General features: G+C 25.2%; 1 protein-coding gene across 2 annotated transcripts; it reads right to left on the bottom strand.

Annotated features, from left to right (window-relative positions):
- Positions 1-1,035: 1,035 nt before the first annotated feature.
- Positions 1,036-4,635, bottom strand: LOC101507695 (protein neprosin-like). 2 transcript variants are annotated; one of them, XM_073366983.1, is made up of 8 exons: positions 4,488-4,635; positions 3,884-4,105; positions 3,632-3,718; positions 3,307-3,537; positions 2,316-2,486; positions 1,813-1,866; positions 1,548-1,694; positions 1,036-1,468 (listed from the first exon to the last, which is right to left on the bottom strand). In XM_073366983.1, exons 2-8 carry the CDS (start codon positions 4,097-4,099, stop codon positions 1,091-1,093), a joined length of 1,284 nt encoding a protein of 427 aa, XP_073223084.1. In that variant the 5' UTR covers positions 4,100-4,105; positions 4,488-4,635; the 3' UTR covers positions 1,036-1,090. The 2 variants fall into 2 exon arrangements, with proteins under 2 accessions (XP_073223084.1, XP_004495558.1); XM_004495501.4 differs by having other exon boundaries at positions 4,219-4,490.
- Positions 4,636-26,420: the final 21,785 nt, after the last annotated feature.

The raw sequence follows: 26,420 nt of genomic DNA, 5'->3' as shown, positions 1-26,420 counted from the left end.
TTTATAAAAAGGTTTTAGCACAAAGTAATGAGACTAAAATAAATTTAATGAATGAATATTAAAAAGAGCGTTAAAGTGGATATTATTAACACTTTTCAATTATGGTTCAACAGAAAACTGAATAAAGTGATTAAGGGATATTTTTTCCCATGGTGATTTTTGGGGTTCAAACTCATTAACGATTATTCTTTGTCAATAGCAATATATTCATTAGTCATCAAACTAGGAGCCAGCCCATCGCCTTTCAAATTCAAATAGTGTTAGCGGGCCAGAACAACGTCAATCTAGCCCAATGTTAGACTTTTTTTTGGATACAAGCCTAATGGTAGACTCAATTGCTTACTCCACAATTATATTCCTACCTCCATAATCCCTCAAAATCTTAATTCTACCCCTTTATATTTGTTACTATTTTATCATTTCACATTTTATTCTTATCTCATGTATTCTGGAATCAAACTCTCAATTCATTGAGTTTTTTTTATAAGAGAAAATTTTACGAAATAGAAAGAAAAAAATTCCTTCATTATTTCGAAAAGTTAAACAATTTTAAAATTTCTAAAATACACATTTATTTTGAAAATTTTGCACTAAATTTATCATAATTGATCAATTTTCTTGAAAACTCAAGTTTTTTAGAATAGATGCTTGTTTCAAAAAAAATTGTATCAACTATCGGTGATACTACTAAGTTGTAGCTAGTATTCCATTCAAAATGAGACATATATATACAAACAAATATATGAAAAAGAAAATTAAAAATATATGTATTTGTTATAAATTTGAATTAAATAGTAAATATAATCAATTTTAAAAATGATTATTTTTCTTGTATTTCAATCAAAAAAGAGAGAAAAATTAAAAATTGGAAAAAGACAGGCATGTACAAAAGTCCACCCATTCAAAATTGTCATTTCCATTTTTCTATCTTGTTTTGGGTTCGAAGTTTACATATATATATATCTTCCAAAATGGAGAAAAGAAGGATGGAAGTAGCACAATAATAATTCTTTAATTACGTACAAGTAAAGAATGTAAGAAGAAGAAAAGATATTAGTTGAATTGAATTGATATGTACGTGAAATAATAATCATGGACACTTAGGATTATTCCCAGGCCCACCATAATAGAAGTATGTTCCCCATTCGTTGCTATAGGAGCTTTGAATATTGTAACAATTTGTATTTTCAGCTAAGGTTGATATGCTTTGCACTGAGCTAAGACTATTATCAATGTCAACAATTTGAAGGTTCCGGAAATAGCTTGCTTTTCCGAATCCTTCCTCGGAGAAGTGGCCGGAACCCATCTGCGTGGAGGTGTGTTGGCCGTTGGACCTTGAGTTGACCACCTCGCCACCCCATTCCACCATGGTGGCATGATCCGCTAAGTGTGTGAATAGTTCGGCTGGCCAATACCCTACCAATGTGTTGTCGCCATAACTCATCCACCAATTCCCTACTTTTGGATCCTAATTCATATTCCCAACACGTCAGAACAATATCCTTTCATTTCATTCATACAAAATCATTATTAATAGAAATATTGACCTTCCAAATGAGGATTGTAATGTCAAATTGGTTGGCAGCATAAGAAGAAACAGGAGAAATGGCAGCTCCAATGGCTATCTTGCTATTAGTTTGAATAAAACCAGCACAAAGAAGATTGTAACATCCGGTTGCTTGATATGAGTCACTCTACATCACCAAAATTCAGAGATTTAATAAAACACCACAAATCTATCATTTCAATTTCAATTTCAATTTAAACCCCCCTCTCCTCAAGAGGGAGGAGGAAGAATTAAAAAATCCTGACCGTCCAATAAGTGAATAACCTGGGTCTGCTGTCACCATAAAGCTCCGGACTGACCTGACTAGTAGAATAATTAAAGCTTCAGATACTGTACTATAACTATTTCATCAAATCAAATTCATTAATTTCTATACTTTACAATCTCGGAACCTAAACAACACAGTTGAATTAAAGCATAAATAATTAATTTCATTTTTTATACATTGATATAATACGTGCCGTGTTACTTACTATGTATGTTTTTTTATTTGCGTGTTATCGTGTATCACGTATAATCTAATTAATTAATTCATAAAATGATGGGTTGCTTTAAGGAACCAACTGAAAAATTAATGTGTCTATACTATATAGTATAATAAAATACAAATATCTAGCTGAAACTTGCAAGCAATATAATGCGAATGGTATTGAAAACCACCGTCAGGTAATAAATTAATATCTAAATTTTTTGAGTTGGAATTTAATTTTTTTTAAACTATATTAAACAATTGTTAAATTAGGAGTACCTGCCATCCAGCTTCAATGCTATTAAGATCAGGACCATCGAATGATCCAGAAAGGATCCAAATTTGTGAAAGACTGAACTCGTTCATCACTTCAATAGATGGATCCCATACGTTTATTGATGCTTTTGCACCGTACATTTCTTGTGATGATCCTGTGTAAGCTATCGCATGCTGCACATAAACAATTCTATTTTCATTTAGATTTAATTGCATTTTGTTTCTTTTATTTTTATCAATTTTCGAAATCAGTCTCTCTATTTATGATTTAATATCTTTTAAATGACGTGACATAAAATTTTATGATATAGAGTAATTTAGTAATATTAATTATTCATATGTCATTAATTAAACTACAAAATAAAAAATTTATGAAGTTGAAAGTTTAATTTTTGAATGTTTTATTGCGATTTTACGGATATTTAGAGTTAATTATTCTATATCATATTATTTAAAACATATTAGATTGTTATTTTTTTATTATAAAATCAAAATAAAAGACTAAAATTACCATATTTTAAAATAAAAAAAAAACAATTTTATGAATAAGTAAAAATATAAAATTAAAACTATAATTAAACCTTTAATTTAATTTAATTTACTTACTATTCTAATTCCTATTAAAAAACACATGAATTTGTCAAATCATAAGAAAGTTTAAGAGTGTAGGAAAAGAGAACATGAGTTGATGTACAAATAAAGCAACCTTGATAACAATTGAATCCTGAAATTAAGTAATTCTTAGCACGATTCGGCGTCTTTAAATTAAAAGAAAAAATTGATCTTGTTGACATATTTGTTAATCTTATTATTTATTGAAAAGTTATTTTATATAATGAGAAAATGACAAGTTGAAGTTTAATTAATCAGAAGGGATGAACTACGTTGGGTTTAACTCTTGCATAGATGATTTAGTTATAAAAGAGTATCCTAAAAAATGAAGAGATTAATTTATAGTGTAATAATAGTAATGTAAGGAAGCATGAGAACTAACCTCATGACCATTGGTAGAGAGTACATCAGGAGCATCACTACGGCGAGAGAATGGAATTTTCTTACCATACTCATACAAACACTTTGCTCTCAACACATCATTCACTCTACTCCTCCTTATTGGAACCGTTCCTTTTGGACACCTTGTCCCATTTTTATGCCACATTTGCCACGTCTCCTTATTACTATCTCTTTTTACTTTCATCCCTCTTGGCATCTCCTTTGGACTTTTCTGTATTCCAAATAAATAAACACACTTTCTATTTTTAAATGTTGTGATATACTTAACTTGCATTGGAAAATAGAAAGTAAGGAAATTGAATAACCTGGATCTTGTGATTCTTTAAAAGTGGGTGATCAAAAGCTAGTTGTTTTCTTTTATGGACACAATCTATAAGATCTCCATCTGGGCTCTGAAATATTATTCAAACCAAATAAATATATGTATAAAAAAATTTATTAACAAAAACAAAGTACTAAAACATTTATGTGCATGATGGTCATTAATTAAAATCTCAACCACTAGCTATCACAAACACACTTTATAATGAAACATTAATTATAATAAATGACATTACCTCTATGGTGAGAACAGGAGGCTTGTTAATCTTATCCAAGTGCCTACTAATCCTTTCAAGCCTCAAGCTACTAATTTGTCTATACTTTGTATAATTTTGATTAATGTTGGATTCAGACACACCCTTTTGTACAAGTATTGCCATGAAGAAAGTCAAAAGAGGAAGATGATGATTGGAAAAACAAGAACACCTTCTCTTTCTCCCAATACTACCCATAGATATCTTTCAGTGCAAGCAAACAAAAATGTGTAAATAATAAAGCTAGAAATGAAAGCATTAGAAGGAAATACAAAAGGCACAAAGACAAAAAAAAAGGTGATTTTTATGGGAATTACCATATGCTGAAAGAAGAAAAGGAAGGAAGTTGGAAAATGACTTGTTCCTCTCTTTCTGTGGGAATGATAAGAAGAGAAAGATTGGTGAAATGAATGAATGAATTGCTCAGAGAGCCTTTTGATCATTCAGCATGATTGGCTGCATTTTATTCATGTATAGTCATGCAGTTTCAAAGATTTAAGTTTTGGGATTGAATAAGGGAGAGAGAAGAAGGGTGGGTTAAAATTTGAAACTTTGTATTGAAAGCATTATGAAAAGGTAGACCTACCCAACTGAAACAATCCCCCCTTTTATTGAACTTCTTCAATGTGCATCTGCCACCATACACTTCGCCATTAATATTTCACTACTTTTATTTTCATCCTTTGTCTTATTTGTTTTCTCATTCTTGTTTTTATATATATTCGCCTTCTCCAACTTTTTTTTCTCTCTCTTTTATATATATATAAAAGCCGTATCGAGTGAAAATAATTTAATATAAGATTATATATTACAGGATCACTTAAAAAAAGTTATATATGATTTTTTGTTTTAATTTTAATTTATGATTTAATCAACGAAAATAACTAATTTTACCTTTGTTAAGAAATTTAATTTAATGTGATTATTTTCTTAATCTTAAGAATATAAAGTATAAATGCATTTTTAAAAATTATTTGTCTCTAAAATAGTTATTGTATTTGATTATTTCATATATATATATATATATATATATATATATATATAAGAAAAGATGATATGTAAGAAAGAGAATAATAATTTTATCAAATTATCTTAGATAGAAAGTACAATTGAAAAATAAAAACTACATTAAAAATTATAAATAATATTTTTTAAAGATAAATTATTTTTATATATGTGACTGTTATTATATATACCATGATATAAATAATATTATGAAAACCTATTCTATGAAAATAGAATAGTCATTCAAAAATAAAATTAATATTAATTAAATATATTTTAAAATATACTACAATAAATAATGTGAAAGAAATTATATTTTCTTATATTCGTGACTAAAAAATATAAGTATTTTTTTTATATTCAAAGTTTTGGAGTATATATATATAATCGTATGTTTTTTTTTCTTTTATTTCTCTTTATATTTTCCTCAAATAAATTTAAAAATTTTTAAAAGTTGGTGTATATAAAAATAAAAAATTCCTTAATGTTTCCCTTGAAACAGCATACCTTCTGTTGCTCTCTTTACGTTGCTTTCCTTGAGAGTCTCTCCATCCTTTTGCTTAACTTTTTGGTTAAACTCTGACAAATAAAATGATACTCAATTACTTGGTGGAGGGGTATGCCTTTAACCTTTGGGGCTGACCTACTTTTCAATTTATATACTTCTACTAAGTAATATATGCTACCCTCTTAATGTAAGCCTAATCCCACTTGACTCACCTCTAAGTAGCCATAAACAAGCCCGACCCATATTCATGATCTATCCCATAATATTTTCTCTACCTACTGATTTCAAATTTTCGCTAATATATTCACTAATTTCATTTTTTTAGTATCGCATTGAATTTTTTCATTATCATATTTTAAAATATAGAAAATTCACGAGAGTTTTAGAGGAAATAGCATCGATTTAAGCTCATACCACACAAGGGCGTAGTAGCAAGAAGTAAACTGTTAGAGGGCTCATAATATAAATTTTAAATTATCTGAAATATACATACATACATATAAATATAAATATATATATATATATATATATATATATATATATATATATGTGTGTGTGTATAATTTTAAACTACTAAATTCATAATAATATATAACATTTTTTAAAAATTTAATGTTACATTTTTTTTAAATTAAAAATGACGTGAAAGTGATAACAACGATGTTAGATCAAGAAGATAAAACTGAGTAGAATATTTTGTCATATATTGAAATGTAGATATTGGAAAAAAACTCGTCTCATATCAATAAGAAATAGAGTTCTACAATAGTTTATAAAGAGAGACAATTTTCATTTTATTAGTCAATTTTAAAGAGATGAGTTAGGTATAATATTAAGTATAATATGGTATCGCAGTCCACTTGATCAAGCCACCTATCACTTATATACACGCATCAAGCCCAACAGTATTGGGAGTGATTAGGGGTGTACAGGAAAAAAACAAAAATCTCACATCTCTAAGAGATAAAACTCTACAATAGTTTATAAATAGAGACATTCACTACCAAATACACAAATCTCACATCTCTAAGAGATAAAACTCTACAATAATTTATAAATAGAGACATTAACTACCTTACTAGATGAGAAAAACTCAAGTCTCATGTCTCTAAGATATAGAGTTTTACAATAATTTATAAAGAGATATATCATCACTTTACTAGCTAATTGATTTAATAAGGATGAGTTATAACCAATATAAAACTTTAGAGTAGATGTCATTTTAAAATAAATCAAACGTCGACTAAAAATAATTATATATGAAAAACCACATTAGTATTGTAACAAATTTCTTGAACGCATCAAGATCTAACACGTATTTATCGGTCGAAAATAATGATACTTAACTAGATAAGTATGTAAATATGAGACAATGCACTATTTTTTTTTCTTTTAGTTAGGTTTGAACTCATGATCTTCAACTTTTTAACGGTTAATTGGAACTAGTTGAGACACCTATCCACCCATACACTACACTATATTGAATAACATTATAAGAAAATATCATATGTTTTTTTTATAATAAAATATTTACGTAACAGTTTTTTTTTCTTCTTAAATCCAAACTTAGAATACCAATAAAAAATAATAAAATTTGAGGTGTGATATTATATTTGTTGTTTTAACTATTTTTGGTGACAACTTCCTGAACTATAAATATATTTTTGAAATAGAATTGTACTATTTAAAAATTGGAGAAAATATCTATAATTTGTATGCGTATCATGAAGTCAAATACATTTATTTTAAGTATTATATTATTGCTTATAATTAATTATATAGGTATCTAATTATGTTCAATCATTTAAAAATCCCACACTTAAAAGTTCTTCCTCAATTTTACAAGTAATGTTTAACATTTGGAAAAGTCACTCCCTTTTAATCTAATATTCTCTTATATAAAGAATGTGACATCAAACTTTAGAAATATCTAAATCTAATAAATTATTTTGTGATATAAGAAAACCGATCAATGAGCCTAATACAACTCATATGATCTTTAATTATTATTTTCACCTGAGATTTGAGCTTGAAGTCAAAGAAACACATGTTGTGCTATCAATTTTTTTGTCTTATGGTCTATTTGATTTCAATTATTTAGTTCAATTGAATTATTCATAAATTTAATCGAATAGAATTATAGTTGAAATTATGATTCATATTAAATTGGAGTTGAATTGGACCAATTTTTTTAGTCAATTTGAGCGAAATCATATTGATCAATTAACTTATTTCAACCTTGGTTAATTATCGACTGAATATCATCAATAAAAAATTATCCACCAATATTAGTTGTCATTATTTGTATTAGTTTGAGGGAATTTTCATTATTAATTAGTTTATACATTTATGAAATATACATTTGACCATTCTTTCTCCCCTTAAAGGAATAAAAGATGACAAAATATTCATTATTGATGCGAACCAATCGTCACGCTACATATCTAGGCAAATGGAGCTAGCCATATATTGATTTTTTATTTTTATTTTATTCAAAGCTTACTATATATTGATAGGTTTGAATATCCGTGAGAAAGAATCAAACTATGGTCTGATTTTGATTATCGAAAATGACGAAATCAAATTCAACGGAGTGGGGTACCTTCTCAGCTAGTTGTTTTCAGACTTTAAGAGTTAAGAGTTTGGAGATCTCTTTCACATAGATATTGCTACAAGATGGAATTCGAATTTGAGTCTCTAATTTTGTACCACCAAAAAATTCAACTAATAATTAGCATCTTATTAAAAAAAATATTTTTGAAAATCAACGAAAAATATAATATTAATTTTTAATCACTTTCTTAGTTATCGTTGGGATGAGCTAAATTTAATATCACAATATAATTACATATAACGTGGATATATGAAATGATTATAAACTAGTGTGAAAATTTAAAAATATGTTTTATGATGTCTCTTATAACTTATAAGGTTCCACATATGAATGCTGATTAATTATTTTTCAAAATAAGTTGAACGTAGGACTAAATTTGTCATTAATTTTAGGTGAATTAATGAATGTAACATATGTTTATTAGATTAGATCTAGATCTGATTTATGGTTGAATCGATGGTAGTGTGCATTAATTGGGAGATGGCAATCTATAGTGTGGTGAAATGAAGTATCTTTAAAGGCAAGGTAAGTGGTTATATATATATATATATATGAAGGTGATGATGTTACTGTTTATCAGCACCTAACTAACTAACTATACGTGTTGAGGATGATCATAAATTTTTGAAGCTTCAATTTCTGAAACACACCAACCACCACTCATATATACATTAACTAACTGGGAAGCCAAGTTAACCGTTAACCTTCGTCAACTTCACCTCAACCTTTACCTTACTCGTTTTAATGCTATTTTCCGGATAATATTGTTACTAATTAACGCTCTCTCCTCTACATTTTTATTTAATATCTAACAAATTTTTAAGTTATTATTATTAATTCATTTTTATTTATGTTTGCATTTTTTCTTATAATTGATTTTCTAACATATATCCTCTTATTCATTGAAATTTAAATGAATTTCCTATAATCAAGTGTGTCTCACTTAAATTTTAGGAAAACGTATAAATTTTCCATGCCAACTGGAAAAAAATTATAATAATAATGGGTGAACAATAGAAAAGTATCAAAAGGATTGTATTTGACTATTTGAGAGTCTATATCACTTACATAATTGTCACTTACAACAATTATGACAAAAATTAGGAGCAATTTTACCCTCCTTCGCATCAATCAAATATATATATAGAAAGAGAAAATATAATTAAATTCTTTTTACTATTTTTATTTCATTTATTCATCTATTCAAAATCAACATGACTTAATTTAATAGTTTAATACATCTTTTTATCTATTATACTATGTATTAACCACATTGATATACTTCTTTATCCATCACACTATCTTTTAATCAATGGATTTTTTGTTTTATCTTTGTTATTCCTCTTTCGAATTCATTACATTTCTCAATTTCAAATTTTAAAATTTTATGAATATCCTTCTTGCATCATTTTTCTATCATCTAGTTCTTCCTTTCTAAAAAAATCAAGCATGATGTTAAAATTGTAAAAACAAAAGTTATTATGAAAATATTCTAAACTAAGTTTTATCATTGATACATAAAAAAAATAATTGATAAATATAAAAAATAGCATAAATATTTTTCATAGACACTTATAAAAATACGAGATACATATTTGTCATTAATAAATATAATTAAATAAAACATAACAAATTTAAGTTATTAATACATAAAAAATATGAGACACATATTTATCAATGATAAATATTTATCACTAATAATATAAAAACATACAAGGCAAATATTTATCAATTATACATAAAAAAATACACGACACATAGTTTTCACCGATAATTTTTATAAAAAAATATCATCAAATAAATATTTATCACTGATAAATAAATAAAAATATAATATAAATATTTACAATTGATAAATATAAAAAATATGGGCCGAAAATTTGTCATTGATACATAAAAGCAACACAGGACAAATTGTTCTCACAAATGTATATATAAAACTTAAGATAAATATTTATCATACATAAATATAAAAATAAAATATTGGATAAATGTTTATCACTAATACATATAAAAATACTTGACAAATATATCTTATTGATAGATAATAAAAATATGTGATGCATCTTTAATAAAGATAAATATTAAAAAAAAAATATGGAACAAATATTTATCACTAATAAACATAAAACAACACAGGACAAATATTTGTTATTGATACATAAAAAATACGTGACATATAATTGTCATTGATAAATTAAAAAAAAAATTATGAGATAAACATTTATCACTGATTAATATAAAAATTATGAAATAAATACTTATAACGGGTAAATTCAAAAAATGCATGACTAATATTTATGATTGATACCATAAAAATAATACAAGATAAATATTTATCAAAATATATATTAAAAATATCACAAGATATAAAAAATATAAAAGAACTTAGGATATAAAAAATATAAAACAACACATAATATAAACCATAAACCCTAATCCTTACAAAATATTTATAAAAAAAAACACGTGACAAATATTTATCATTGATAAATATTAAAAAAATATATATGATTGATACATAAAAAAAAAAATACATGACAAATATTAGTCACCAATAAATTTTAAAAATATCCACTGAATAAATATTTGTCATCGATAAATATAAAAAATTATGGGATCAATATTTGTCATTGATGCATAAAAAACTCATCACGCATATATTTACCATTGATCAATTTATTTAAAAAAACTTGTGATAAATATATGTGATTAATACATAAAATAATATAAGAAAGATATTTTTAGCTAATAAATCTAAAAAAACCATGAAACAAATCACAAGTATCCCGTATTAAAACCATACAAGCAATAAAATATTTCTTAAACAATTAGTTAAAATTAGTTTATATTTTTACTTTTTATTTCTTATAAAAAAAATAAGAACTATAATACATTAACTATAAAAAAGGTATATACGAGATAATTGTTTGTCGTAATTAATTAATTAAATTTAGTATTTTTATTGAGGTGGTACTAGACATTCATTCAAGATATATATATTAAATTATACGTATAATATTTTTTGACAATACTCTTTGAGAATACACAACAACTGAGTCATAATTAATTAAATATTATTAATGTATTTTACTTTTTTTTCCTTTACATCTCATAACAAAGAGAATGAAATATTTAATTTTATTATTTATTTTTTGAATCTACACAATGACTTATTAACATAAGATTAAATCCATTTTAAATTTGTGTCAGTTAATCTAAATGATTTGGTTCGTGTTTTTTAAATAAATATAAAGTCAACTGTGTATATAACATACGACTTTCGTAAAATAGTTGGCCGGACTATGAATTTATAACTACATTAACAATAATGACTTCAACTATATATATATATATATATTAATCATCAATTTTTCTTTTAAGTTTGACTAAATATTTATCTTAATTGCACACTAATTTAATTATATATGCTTCAATATTATAGTGTTGTTGTTTGATTATATTAAGTATAAGTTGCTAACAATATAATGTTATTATTTATTCTAATATTTGCGTAAAACACTTATAAGATGAAATTTTACTTATAATCAATACTTAAAAGAACATAGCATAACTATTTATATAATATTCAACTAATCGTTTTGATTCACGAAATATATTTTGAACTAAAAATTTAAACACACGAATCTCTTTTTAGTTTTTCTTTTAATTAAGAAAAACAGTATTTTTGGAAGTGTACTGCGTCAACAACTAATTTATCTGTAATTATACATTCAAAAGACACAGTATATTATGTATCTGAAATGATTTCGGAGGGTGTAAAAAGTTCTTTTCCAAAGTTTATCAATACATTTGCTTTAAGATTACTGCAAGCCCAACATTTTCTGTGGGCTTTCAAGTGTCCATAAAATTTGTTGGAAAAAATATAAAGTTAGTCATATTTTTGGCCGAAACAAAAAATTCCAGAATGGATCATGTCATGAACTTGGATTTTGATTATGGATAATAGAGGATGACTCCAACATGATTAGTAGATAAGCTACCTCTTTTGTCGGATATAAATTATACCCTGATGCAAACTTATGATTTTTTTCGATGAGAAGATGAATGATTAAAATTTTAAAAAATTAATTAATTTTTTTATATAATTGTATGATAAAGATTTAACCATGTCACAATTTTATTGTAAAATTTATTATCAAAATATACTTCTTTTATATATATATATATATATATATATATATATATGCAATTATAAGTTATTAGGATTCATACGGACACAAGAGTGTCTATTTGGCTATTTTTTTAATTGCATTAAAGAGAGTTTACATTGATTAGATTTCTTTACGTAGTATTTATTGGATCTTTTAAAATAAATCTGTCATCGGATATTGTTCAATTGCATGAGAAAAATACTTAAAACAAATAAAGATAAATTATATATATTGGTTAAATAAATACAAAATACAAAATGAATATATACATTTTATATAAAATTAGTGGAGATTTAATTATCTAACCACCTAAAAACTAACTCTAACGAACTTTTAGATTTAACTCTAGTTACTAACTAATATTTTTTTCTAATAGTGTTCGCACATTTATTTTTGATTACTCGCATTTTAAAATTGGGTGGTATGACATTTTGGGTTAAATGGAGTTATTTAGAGTTTTCTCAAATAATACATTTATTTATGCTTTATCAGTTTGATGGTCTATTATTGTGCTGAGTGATGCGCCAACAAGTATCATATGGTTGACAACAATTTCTCCAATCTACTAGTTAAAGATAGAGGTGCTAAAACGGGTGGAATCGATTAGATCGCCTTATTTTGTATGCTATTTTAAATAAATTAAATTCAAATTTTAAATTTATCAATTTAAGTTGGTCTGTTCCATTTAATTCGTCAAAAAATATGAAGAAGATTGGTATGGGTTTAAATAATAAATAAAAATATGGTCTTTTTTATAATAAAAAAACTGTGACTTTAGTTGATTTTTTCTAATAATTTTATTAATTTAATCAAATTAAAAGACTGGAATTGATCCACCAACTTATCCAATGAAAATTAAAGGACTAATATATGAAACATCTACTTTAAAATATTACTATTAACTATTGATAATTTACTTATATTTTGTTGTTGATAAATTTAATTATTAATAGTATGTTATATTTTTAAATTTTAATTTTTTGTTCAAATTACATAATATAAATTTACTTATAATAAGTTTAATTATTGTTGATAAATTTAATTAAATATTTTTTATCATTAAAAAAAATCACTAAAGAAGCCGTTGACATATATAATTTATACAAAAAAATTAGTTAAATTTGGCACTTTTTCATATTTTTTAAATAAAAAATAATAATTAAAATATACTAATTACAATTGAAGATAAAAAATAAACATGAGATAAATATTTGTCATTAAAAATATTAAAATTAATATTTTTTTTAATATTTAGGGTATAAACATGAGAACAATTGTAATATATTAACTATATTCCTATCACTATTTTTTAAAAAAAAGTTAAAATAAAATAAAAAAACTTTTTTAACAGGCCAACATGTTTATAAGTTATTAGGATTCATACGGACACAAGAGTGTCTATTTGGCTATTTTTTTAATTGCATTAAAGAGAGTTTACATTGATTAGATTTCTTTACGTAGTATTTATTGGATCTTTTAAAATAAATCTGTCATCGGATATTGTTCAATTGCATGAGAAAAATACTTAAAACAAATAAAGATAAATTATATATATTGGTTAAATAAATACAAAATACAAAATGAATATATACATTTTATATAAAATTAGTGGAGATTTAATTATCTAACCACCTAAAAACTAACTCTAACGAACTTTTAGATTTAACTCTAGTTACTAACTAATATTTTTTTCTAATAGTGTTCGCACATTTATTTTTGATTACTCGCATTTTAAAATTGGGTGGTATGACATTTTGGGTTAAATGGAGTTATTTAGAGTTTTCTCAAATAATACATTTATTTATGCTTTATCAGTTTGATGGTCTATTATTGTGCTGAGTGATGCGCCAACAAGTATCATATGGTTGACAACAATTTCTCCAATCTACTAGTTAAAGATAGAGGTGCTAAAACGGGTGGAATCGATTAGATCGCCTTATTTTGTATGCTATTTTAAATAAATTAAATTCAAATTTTAAATTTATCAATTTAAGTTGGTCTGTTCCATTTAATTCGTCAAAAAATATGAAGAAGATTGGTATGGGTTTAAATAATAAATAAAAATATGGTCTTTTTTATAATAAAAAAACTGTGACTTTAGTTGATTTTTTCTAATAATTTTATTAATTTAATCAAATTAAAAGACTGGAATTGATCCACCAACTTATCCAATGAAAATTAAAGGACTAATATATGAAACATCTACTTTAAAATATTACTATTAACTATTGATAATTTACTTATATTTTGTTGTTGATAAATTTAATTATTAATAGTATGTTATATTTTTAAATTTTAATTTTTTGTTCAAATTACATAATATAAATTTACTTATAATAAGTTTAATTATTGTTGATAAATTTAATTAAATATTTTTTATCATTAAAAAAAATCACTAAAGAAGCCGTTGACATATATAATTTATACAAAAAAATTAGTTAAATTTGGCACTTTTTCATATTTTTTAAATAAAAAATAATAATTAAAATATACTAATTACAATTGAAGATAAAAAATAAACATGAGATAAATATTTGTCATTAAAAATATTAAAATTAATATTTTTTTTAATATTTAGGGTATAAACATGAGAACAATTGTAATATATTAACTATATTCCTATCACTATTTTTTAAAAAAAAGTTAAAATAAAATAAAAAAACTTTTTTAACAGGCCAACATGTAACTTCACCAAACTGTCACAAGATGAGACGAATGGTACTTTCATCTGAACCACTTAAATTAATTCGTTTCACATTATTTTGTTACGGACTATTCACATAACAGATTAAATAGAACGGATCAAACCATTATCTTATCTGTAATCAAATATCGAAACCGTTTTTCGTCACAATTCACCTAATGCTATATTGAAATTAACAAACTTTTTATCATAAGGGGGTTTACCATATCAAAGTTTTAAAACCATTTTTATCATCAATAGTATACTCAACCACCTTTCATGTGCTTAGACATTATGTTATGTGACAATGATGATCTATATTGTTTTTTTTTCTTTCTTTTTTTTCCTTTCTATTTTGAATTTTTAGTAGCGATGTTTACAAGAGTTTATTCCTCCTGTATGCACACTTGTGCTTGGAAGAGTTTATTCTATTCTATGCACACTTGTGATCTGAAGAGTTTATTAATAAATTCATCTTGACTAGTTAAATAAGAATAAGAATTGAATAATGTTTTCTTAAATCTTAAATTTTAGATTATCTTATTATTTCATTAGAAAATGTGATTTAAGATTATTTTCTATTTAAAATTATGTATTCAAATAATTTTTTTTTTTAATTTTATCTAAACAAGTGAGTTTCACACAAATTTTATTTTTTTATAAATTTTTTTGTTGTAATTTTATCGTCCGAGTGAAACGCATTTTTTTATGTATTAGTGTGACATATTGATTTTTGTTTAAATTGATTGAATAATTTTAATCGATTCCATATTTCAATCAATGATTGTTTTGATGTTGTCAATGTTATATATTTAAAAGTATATATGTATTCTAAACACTTGATTTTTTTATTTTTTATTTATATTTATAGACATGTTATTTTATGTTATATTATCGTTTTATACTATTAATTTAAATTATGCGAATTTATTTATATATTTATTATTTATATGCTAAGTAAATTTAAATTTATATTGTATAAATGTATTATATAATTTGAATAACTGAATATAGTTGTTTTTAATAAATAAAAAATTAAAGAATAATTATTTGTTCAAGTAATAAAAAGCAACATACTTATAATTATAATTAATGTGTACAAAAAGAATTCCAGCTGTATTGGCCTTTCGGCCTCTTGATAAAAAATAATAAAATTTCCAGCTGCATATACGTAATTGTTAGTTCCAAAAATAGTTTATACGAGTACAAGTGGCTATCACAGCTTGCACTTGGTGACACTAATCCTTCAAGCCCAGCATGGAAAAGTTATGTTTGGATATAATTGAAATATTTTTTCTTAAAAATATAATTCTCGTTTAAGTTTTAAAAGTAAACGCACATTTTTTTCCGTGAATATACATGTATTTATTGTGCAGTATTATAGCACTTCAAGTACATTATAATTAAGTTGAGTTTGAGACTTAATTATTCAAGATTTAATTGTAGTTTAATTTTATTATTATTATTATTATTATTATTATTATTATTATTATTAATTTATGTAATTGGTATCTTTATTATAAAAATTAATAATTTTAGTCTCTTTTAAATTTTTGGATTAAAAAATAATAATTTATTTATTTTTAATAATATAATATAAAATTTTATGATATAAAATTATTTAGATGTATTGATTATTTATATATTAATTAAATTAAATAAATGGGAAAAAAAACTTAAAGTTAAAAATTAAATTTTAATAGTGTTTTATTTTAATTTCATAGGTGATAATTGTTTTACATATTTATATTATATTATTTAGAATATTTCATATCATTTTTTTTAAAATTAAAAAATAAGAATAAATAAATTGATACTTTTAATTTTTAAAATAAAAAATCAATTTTGGAATATGAATATTAAACCATATGGAGATGTAAAAGAAATTGAATTTGAGACTTTCCTGCACGATGAGTGCACATCACCAAATCAATGTACAATTACCAAGTACCCACAAAACTCCTAATAATTGAATTTGATATGTCTCTAGAGTAATCGTTCTTAACAAAACTTTAACATAGTCACACACAAAATTACCTTAATTAAATTAAAAAGATACTTATTTTTTATGGAAGAAAATTGAAAAGAAATATAAGAATTTATACAGCAGTATTTAATTCTTTCAAATAATAACCACCTGCTATCGATCCACCACCTTTTTTTCCTTTCAATAATCTTGGCATAAAATAACATTTATCTCTAAATTATTATGATGGAAGGAGTCTAAACCAATAGAGCCATATGTGTTCCTTCTTCATTGCCACAAGTCACTATTTGTACTTATCTGTCAATTTAGAGTTTAGAAACATTCCAAGTGTCTCTCCCTCGCTTATTCTTTCACTCAATATATTTAATTCGCAATTAATATATAGTCTTATTATTATAAAAAATAAAAAGTAGTATTTATATTTATAATCTGGTACAGCCTAAGTTGAAAGCAATGATGAAAAAGGAATCAGAAGCAACAACTTCAAAAAAGGCACGATCAAGAAGAAAGGGAGGACCACAGAATGCATTATGCAATTACAGAGGAGTGAGACAGAAGAGTTGGGGAAAATGGGTTGCCGAAATAAGAGATCCCAAACACGGTGCTAGGATTTGGCTAGGAAGTTTCAACACTTTGCTGCTGCAACAAGGCTCAATTTGGAAACATCACAGAACACTCGTTCTATAACAGAAGATACTACTGCTACCAATTTCACTCAACACATTTACAAACTAAACACTAACGAAAAACATATTTAGATATGTTTTTATAATATCTACTATGACAACATCACATACATTTAACAATTAACATGCTAAGAATCAAATCGACATTTAAATAAGAAGATGATTTTAAATAATTATCTAGCTATATATAAAGATATTTTTTATGTTATTAAAAAAAATTGAGGCATCGCATTTAAATATAAAGACATGTAGAAAATAATTATAACTTCTTGACATTAAAGTATCTTTAACTTATTAGGTATATATGATACTTTTTTAATCTAATATTTTGCCTAATTAAACACTAATTTAACAAATTTGTTATGAAGAGAGTTTACAGTACTGTGAAGGTGTGTAATAATTTTTTTAAAACTACTATTTTTACATGCTTATATTTTAATTTTACTAATCTATTATAGATTTTACATTCTAAATTTATTATTAAATATCATACAAATTTAAAAGAAATGAAAGATTAATGAAGATTAACATGTAAATTTAAAGATAAAAGACAACCATAGTTTTTATGTGTATTGTAATTTTTTTTTTGTAATGAAAAGATTATTTTTCTGTAGTATTTTGTGAGTAGTACCAAAATGAAATATATTTTGCCACTTATACAACAAAATTTACATGAATTTTTAAATATCATGTATTTCATATAAATAACATACTATGTTGAATAATAAAAATAAAAATTCATTATTAAATTACTTACTCATCTTTACATTTACTAACTTACTTAAGTTATACATGTCATGTCTATTATTTTAAAAATTCTTATTTCATCTGATCTAATTATTTAATTTTTTAATAATTATTGTTTTTATTTATTTAAAATTAAAAGTATTATTTTATAATAAGTTTTGTTGGAAAGAAAAAATGTTTTTTTTTTGGAGAATTCAAAAAATAAGGCATCATCATTAAAGAGTGGTGCTATGAGTAACATTGACCGTGCATAGTAGTTTCTAAATTAGATTAGAATTAAATTTTTGTTTTTTTTGTTATAAATTGTTTTTTTCAAGTCAACTTATATATTTAATGTCAATAAAATTTATAAGAATTGATATATATATATATATATATAAATTAATATAACAATTTGTTTATTAAAATGTACATTGTTTTCGTGCGACGCACGGGTTACACGCTAGTTTAAATAAAAAGATAATTTTAAATAATTATCTAGCTATATATAAGATATTTTTTATTCTATTAAAACAAATCGAGACATCGCATTTAAATATAAAGACATGTAGAAAATAGTTATAACTTATTGACGTTAAAGTATCTTAACCATATTTTATATCTATATTATTTTAAAGGAAAAGTTATTATAAAAAACAGTGATATTGAAAATTATTTTCCGATTATTTTATACAAAATTTGAATTATATATATTTTATGATATTATAATATCAAGTTTTTAACACTAAGTTGATACTTTAGAGACAAATAATTTTAATTAAATATTAATTTTAGTTCTTATAAATTTTTTCTTTAACGTTTAGTCTTTAAAAAAGTTCATCTTCGATTTTAGTTTATACATTTAAAATTACCCTCTAAATTTTCTAAATAATATTTTACAAAAATATTTAAAATAAAATATATACTGAGAGATGAACTAAATTACATTGATATAATATTATACTAATGTTCTATCGTTTAATAAAATTTTACTCGATATAATTTTTTTTAATTTGACTATTAAATAGAAAAGTTATATTAAATAGGTCATCAATTTATATAAATATAAATGGATTAGAAATCTCACGTGAGAGTGATAATACAAAAATTATTTTATAAATTTATATACATAAAATAAAATTGAATAAAATAATAATTTTGTATCTCTCACTCTGAGAACATAACATGAGAGAGTAAAAATGAGAGGATACTTGTCCTATTTAAAATGACTTAAACTTAACATCAAATAAATGTTAGAGTAGGACAGTTTACCAACTTAGTGTACTTACAATAGGGATCAATTTATATGGTGTTTTCCTTTGAGCATGGTCCAGTCGCAATTTGATCGATCCAATGAACATTATTACAATGGGAAGAAAAAAATATAATTGATTTTGCTAAGATTTGTATCAAGCTTTTAGTTGATGGCGGTTTCGCGTGGTCTTTTTTGGCAAAGTTATACTTTTTAAGTGAAGATATGCTTTAACTAAAAGAAAGAAAAAGCTGAACGTGATCAAAGGGTGAAAATGGAGGGGGGTCGCTACGATCACACCCCACCCTATTTATGAAATCATCACATGCACTTGAATAAATTTTCTTCTTGGTCCCTGCCCCTTAACTAAATCATTGAGGAAAACGATTTTGTTCAAAAGAAAGCACTTGTGGGGTTAAAAAACGTGTGTTTTTCCATTAATAAAACATTTAAGAGAGTTATAAAAATAAATTAGTAATAAAAATTCAGTTTTTAAAATTACTAATCTATAAAAGTGGCAGTTGCACGCACTTTGGGACTCCGGGATACGTTGCGGACCTCAGACCTTTTAATGCGTGCAAGGGAAGTAGCAGACATTGTGTCTTACAGACCATTATGTAAATCAATAAATATTTACTTGACTCAAAGAAATGTATCAACAAAAAAAAAAGCCAAAGTATAAAATGGCTTGCTTTTATTTTTCCCCGAAACTTTTTTTTTTTTTTTTTGCATTTCTATTATCCAGTAATATCCGGCGAGAATTTTTCAATAATATCTTATTTTTTAATATTTTTTTTTCTAAAATATTTTTACTTTAAAATTAATATTAAAATACTATATTTTTTCTCTTTTAATAGGTCGCAATCTGAACATACAATTATGTGAAATATTTTTTCTATCCATCGCGAGGATGTGACTTTATATAACATACTATTATTTTTAAGAAATTAATGAGTATATTACTTCCTGGCTTTACGAAGAACTTTAGTAAAGTCCAAGCCGCCAGAGTTGAGTCTATCGAAAAATCAAAAATAAGAAAAATATAATAAAATCAGTGATATATTAAGTAGCTAGCTTTAAAAATAAGAATAATATAAGAAAGTTTATTTGCAATAATTACCTTTGTGCAAGTGAAAATATCCATGCATTGAATGATTTTGGGGCGACACCAGACAAGTACTACCATGCTCAGTTCTTTAACAACATTGCACATTCTGTTATTAACATCACATCAGATTTCCTAGCAAGACACAAATTTTTATAAAATATTGCTAAAATTGCTAAACTTCGACTATATTGTGACGTTTTATTAAATTTCCAATAGTGACAAATACTTTAAGCGTACACAATTGTTGGATTTGTTGGGCATCAGCAACCCTCCAATCATATGTTATACGTATGCTCAACATAATGCTCATTTTTCTTCTACCAATGCAGTTTCACCAACAACGTCAAATGTTTTCTTATGTCATTTTATTTTAATAAAATTATCCTTTATTGCTCTATTAGGTGGAATAACTATTAAGTAAGTTCGATAAACATTCATGAAATTTGAACTACTAACAGCTAAACCAAAAATATTTAATCGTAGTACACATCTTCTAAAGTTATTATGCCCTCGTCTACTGGAAAAATGAAATATATGAGTTTTTTGTCTTCATATCTCAACCAGAGCAATAATCAAATTAAAATCTATTTTATAATTTCCAAGTTTGATTACTTCACCAAATTCGGCTTATTGCAAAGATGGTAATATGACATCATTTGATTTTTACTAACATGACCATGACATTTTAATTTATCTTTTGAGTATCTTTGAAATAAATAATATAATTAAAATAAAGTAAATAAAATTCTTACAAATGATTTCATGTAATGAATTTCATATCTATGATTAGTAGATAATTTCATGAGAAAAATAGAAACTTTGATAAAGAAAATTGATATATAAACTCTAGAAAGAAGGAATAGTTATGATGGTATGAAGAATGAAAATTATTGTAATATGTTTATATAGGGATTTTGAAAATAAAGTGGACTAATATGATTGCAAGAAAGACACGAATGCATAGCACGATACTCCTTCAAGAGGTTGCTCCCCTTTCATGTGAGATATTGTTAGACTCCTTCTGGAGGTTGCAATCTTGCTATGCAATCTTGTATTGGCATTCAATCTATTTTATTAATAGATGTGACTTGTGAATTTAGGACCTTTGTGAATTGGTTTTGACCAATCCAATATATCAACGAATACAAAAGGTGCATTAAGGATCCTCGTGAATTGGTTCGACCAATCATATTGTTTTATTAATTATTCAATCTTGTTCGTTCAATCTAATTTATCAACGAATATGAAATATGAATAGTGCATTAAAGATCTTTGTAAATTACATTCAACCAATCAAATTATTTTATTAAGATTATACACACTCTCACACCTTCTATATATACACAACTAAATCACACTATCTCATCACACCCTTTAATGAATCATACCCAATCACTTACAATAATCTTATTCATGGTTGCTCAATAAATAATTTTCAGTTTTTATTACAATGGTTCAATTGCCAACAAAATTGAGGGTAAAATATTTGTAAGTGATTTTAAAAAGGCATTCAAAGTTCGTTTTGGAAGCAACCTTGCTCGTCTAAAGAGTGTCACTAAACAAAAGCTGTCGTTCGACGACAAAATCGAGATAACTGCTATAGTTTGCTGACACCATGTGTTCTTTGGAGAAAATACAACAAGATTTGAATTATTGAAGGTTTCCGATGACGAAGATGTTCAACTAATATTTGTTGTTTATGCTCAACGGTCACAACTCAACACTATCGAGTTATACGTTATATTTTAGGACAATCCTCCATCATCAAACATTGATCTACCATGCCCCAAGACGATTATACCCTTTCATCTTATCAGAACACTACATATCAAATCCACTAATATTCTCCATCACAATATTATGAACCATACATTTCACAACTCTATGAACTACACACTAGTCAAATCGAACAAGCTCTTCCAAATGGTATTCAACTCAATCATCAATTTCCTATGATAAGTCCACAACACGGTTTTCCGCTTAGTGTCCTAGATAATATTAATGAGGAAGAATTATGCGAACACAATGAATATGAAGAAACATATTTCAATGAATCATCTTGTGATTTTGAGGACAACATTGATGTCAACGAAGATCTAAAAAAGGAAGACCAATTTATCCTACCCGCATTCAATTCACCATTTCACCTGAAGAACATAAATTTAGAGAATGTAGAGCAAACAACTAAATTGATCACATGTTCTTGAATAAAGCACCACCAATAGATGAAACTCTTGCAATTGGAATGAAGTTTCAAAATAAGGATGACTATTTACATGCAATCAAACTTTACCATTTAAAACAATCATTGAATTCTACAAACCAATTATACAAATTGATGGAATGTGGTTGTACGATAAGTACAAGGCGATGCAATTGATAGTAGTTGCATAGAATGAGAATGACAATGTAATTCCCATTACTTTTGCTGTTGTGGAAGGTGAAACGAAGGAGGGATGAAAGTTTTTTTTTGTAAAATTTGAGAAAATTTGTCACTTCAAAAGTCAACCTTAGATTAATTTATGATTGACATGAATTCATTAAGTATAGTAATCCAAATAATTGGTTGCAAAATCCTTCATCAAAACATATGTTATGCATCCGACATATTTCACAAAATCTCACGAGATAATTTAAAGATAACACAACGAAGAAAAAAGTTATTTCTATTGGTAATAATCTCATTATTTCTTATTAATTAATGTAGTTATCAACTCTTTGGTCTTTGCAATTATAAAAAATAAATAAAAAATTATTTTTGTTCTTGTAAGTTTTTTTTATTTGATTTACAACCATTCGAATATAGTTTTATTTTAAAATAGTCATTTCATCTGATTTTTGTTACAAAAATATTACACCGTTAAATTTAAATATAATTAAAACATGACATTTTAACTTAAAACTTATCCACCAATATAATTAATTATAATCTTTTATAATGTAATAATCCCTATAATCCAATATTTAAGATTTTTTTACTACATGTTGTATGCAATTGACTTTGGTAGGGTCATCAAACGCAACAACTGTCGGATGTTGGCAAAATTTGGATTTTGGGAAAAAGGATTGCTTTCAGATTCTATACTTAGCTAGCTTAAACCTGTGAAGTTGATAGAAATGAGTGGTTTGCCACATGAGATCGAACTTATCAAATTTTTGCTTTGCTCTTCACCTGTGCTAGAGACAATGAGTATCGTTCCATGTATGTATATGATTTGGAAGCTCAATTGAGAAGCGTGGTCGAATGAATGAAATTTCGAAGAGCTTATACTAAAGTAGAAGTTTAGGTTTAAAAAAAGTTATCTTTTAATTATATTTAGGTTTAATGGTGTTCCATTTTTTAAATATAAATTAGAAGAACTATTTTAAAATAAAAAATATTTACATAATATGAACCAACAAAATTTTTTTACGAGAATTGTTATGATTATAAAGACCAAATACATATTTAAATATTTTTTTATCTACAAAATTTGATATATTTTTTCTTGTATCAAGACAAATTACTCAATTAATTAGTCTACATACAAATATTACCGAAGTTAAATCGGCACGGTAAACCAAGAGACCATAAAATGGCTAGCCAACATACTGCGAGAAAGTTGGATTAAAACGTTTGATGTAATTAGTCATTGGAGTCACATGAAAATCAACCTTATTGAGTCTTGATAAGAACGCACAATCTTTCAATCACTACTTTGGTCCAAGTAACTTATTATAAGTTGGGGATACTTTTTCCAACAATGAGAAAACTATAGGCGACAATTTTATCTTATGGTCAAGTATACACATAAAAATGCATGAATTTTATGAAACCATCAATACGTAAGTCAAATAGTCATAAAATTTGTGATTTTGATCCGAGCAACCATACTTTCATGGTTCACGAGACTTAAACCCAATAGAAGGGAGACTAATTGGTCATTTCAGTGTCAATCTTCCTAATAAGTGGTGTCAATGTGAAAAATATTAAGTTATATTGTTCACATGCATTAGTAGTATGTTCTAGCATAAAGTATGATTATTGGACGTTCATATCTTATGTGTACAATGTGGAAACAATACTAAAAGTCTATAGCGAAACATTCAAACCTATACCAAACAAAAAGGATATTGGTCCAAATATGAAGGTGTTAGTGTGTGTTACAATCCTCAAATGTGGATAGTTAAGAAAAGCCGTTCAATACAATATATTCCACTATACATTTATAACATTGATAATGTATCAATATGTAGAAAAATAATTTGGTAAAAGTGATTTTTTTTTCTCTCTCTTATACACTTTTCTTAAGATGTGTAAAATGAACAAATGACTCAATTATTTTGTGTTAAAGGAAGTAATTGTTATTAGAAACATCACAAAATTCACATAGATCTAACAAAATCATGCGAGTCTCATATGCATATACGAGGAGACCCGTGTAAATTTAAAAAAAAAATATGTGTAGACAAATATGTATTAAAGTATAGGCTTAATTGCAGTTTTGGTCCCCTTATTTTGGTTGAATCGCGAAAGTAGTCTCCTCATTTTGTTTCTCTTCAGTTTTGGTCCCCAAACAGAATTTTGATCCAAAACTTGATGAAATTTCATTTTTTTAAAGCCGTACTACACCATTTATGATCATAGATTGCAGATACAATTGTTGCAAATGAGATCTTGAGGCATGGTATGACTTAAATAAATACAAAAAAATTAAAATTTCATCAAGTGTTGGACTAAAATTATGTTTGAGGGACCAAAACTGAGGAAAAATAAAATAGGGTGACTACTTTTGCGATTGAAGGACCATAATTAAGCCTAAAGTATATATTGGTAACATTGTTGATGCATATAAACAAAATTCCACGTCTCGCTCGCTTACACGAAATTAAGCAATAATAAATACTCTAATTCTTGTGTGTGTGGGTTAAAAATATTTCTAAATTTACGGACCAGTAAATTCATCTATAAAATTGTTATTAATAGAATAGCAAAACATTAATATTAAACATGGAAAAGAGAGAGATAAAAATAAAACCGTATATTGATATAATGAGAAAATTAACAAATTAATTATAAATACAAACCTAACTGTTTACAAAGTGAATATATGAGATGCTTTATATAAATAAATAGTCGATAGAGATTTAACATATTAACTATTTAGTAATAAACCTAATTAAATTTTATATTACTAATACAATGGAGATTTAACAAACTAATTATTTACTTACAAGCTTAACTAATTTTTTATCAATAAAATAATTCATTCTCTTTTATTTAAATAAATTTTTTTTCAAACATATTAAGTTTTCTTTCATTCTTTTTATTTCATCATCTTAGTGTAATATTTTTGTTCAACGTCTTTTTACAAAGTTATTTTGACTTTTCATCTATGTACGACATTCATTTGGTTCAATTTACAAAACAACTTTGATCGAGTATGATTTCAATCAATAATTTTGACGTCTTCAGCGTTACAAATCTTAAAACATGAATATTTTGAGTACTTTATTTTTATTATATTTGTAGGTTTTGTTTCAATTATAGATATTTTATCGTTTAATGTTATTAACATGAATGTTGTTAGTTTATTTGTAAAATCACCATTTTCAATTTTAACAATTCTAAATTATATTGTCAATCGATATAATTTCTACCATTTTAAATAAATGAGTATTATTTTTTTATAAACAACCAAAACTTAACTGGCTTTTATATTCCTAATATAGTTTATGCTCAATCAAAATGGTTAAATTGTTAATTTTTGTCATGTTGAAGGCTCTGTCGTGAAA

Source organism: Cicer arietinum, chromosome 4 (genome assembly GCF_000331145.2).
Source record: "Cicer arietinum cultivar CDC Frontier isolate Library 1 chromosome 4, Cicar.CDCFrontier_v2.0, whole genome shotgun sequence".
NCBI lineage: Eukaryota > Viridiplantae > Streptophyta > Magnoliopsida > Fabales > Fabaceae > Cicer > Cicer arietinum.
Note: the sequence above shows the minus strand (reverse complement) of the source record. Positions and strands in the feature narration are given on the sequence as shown.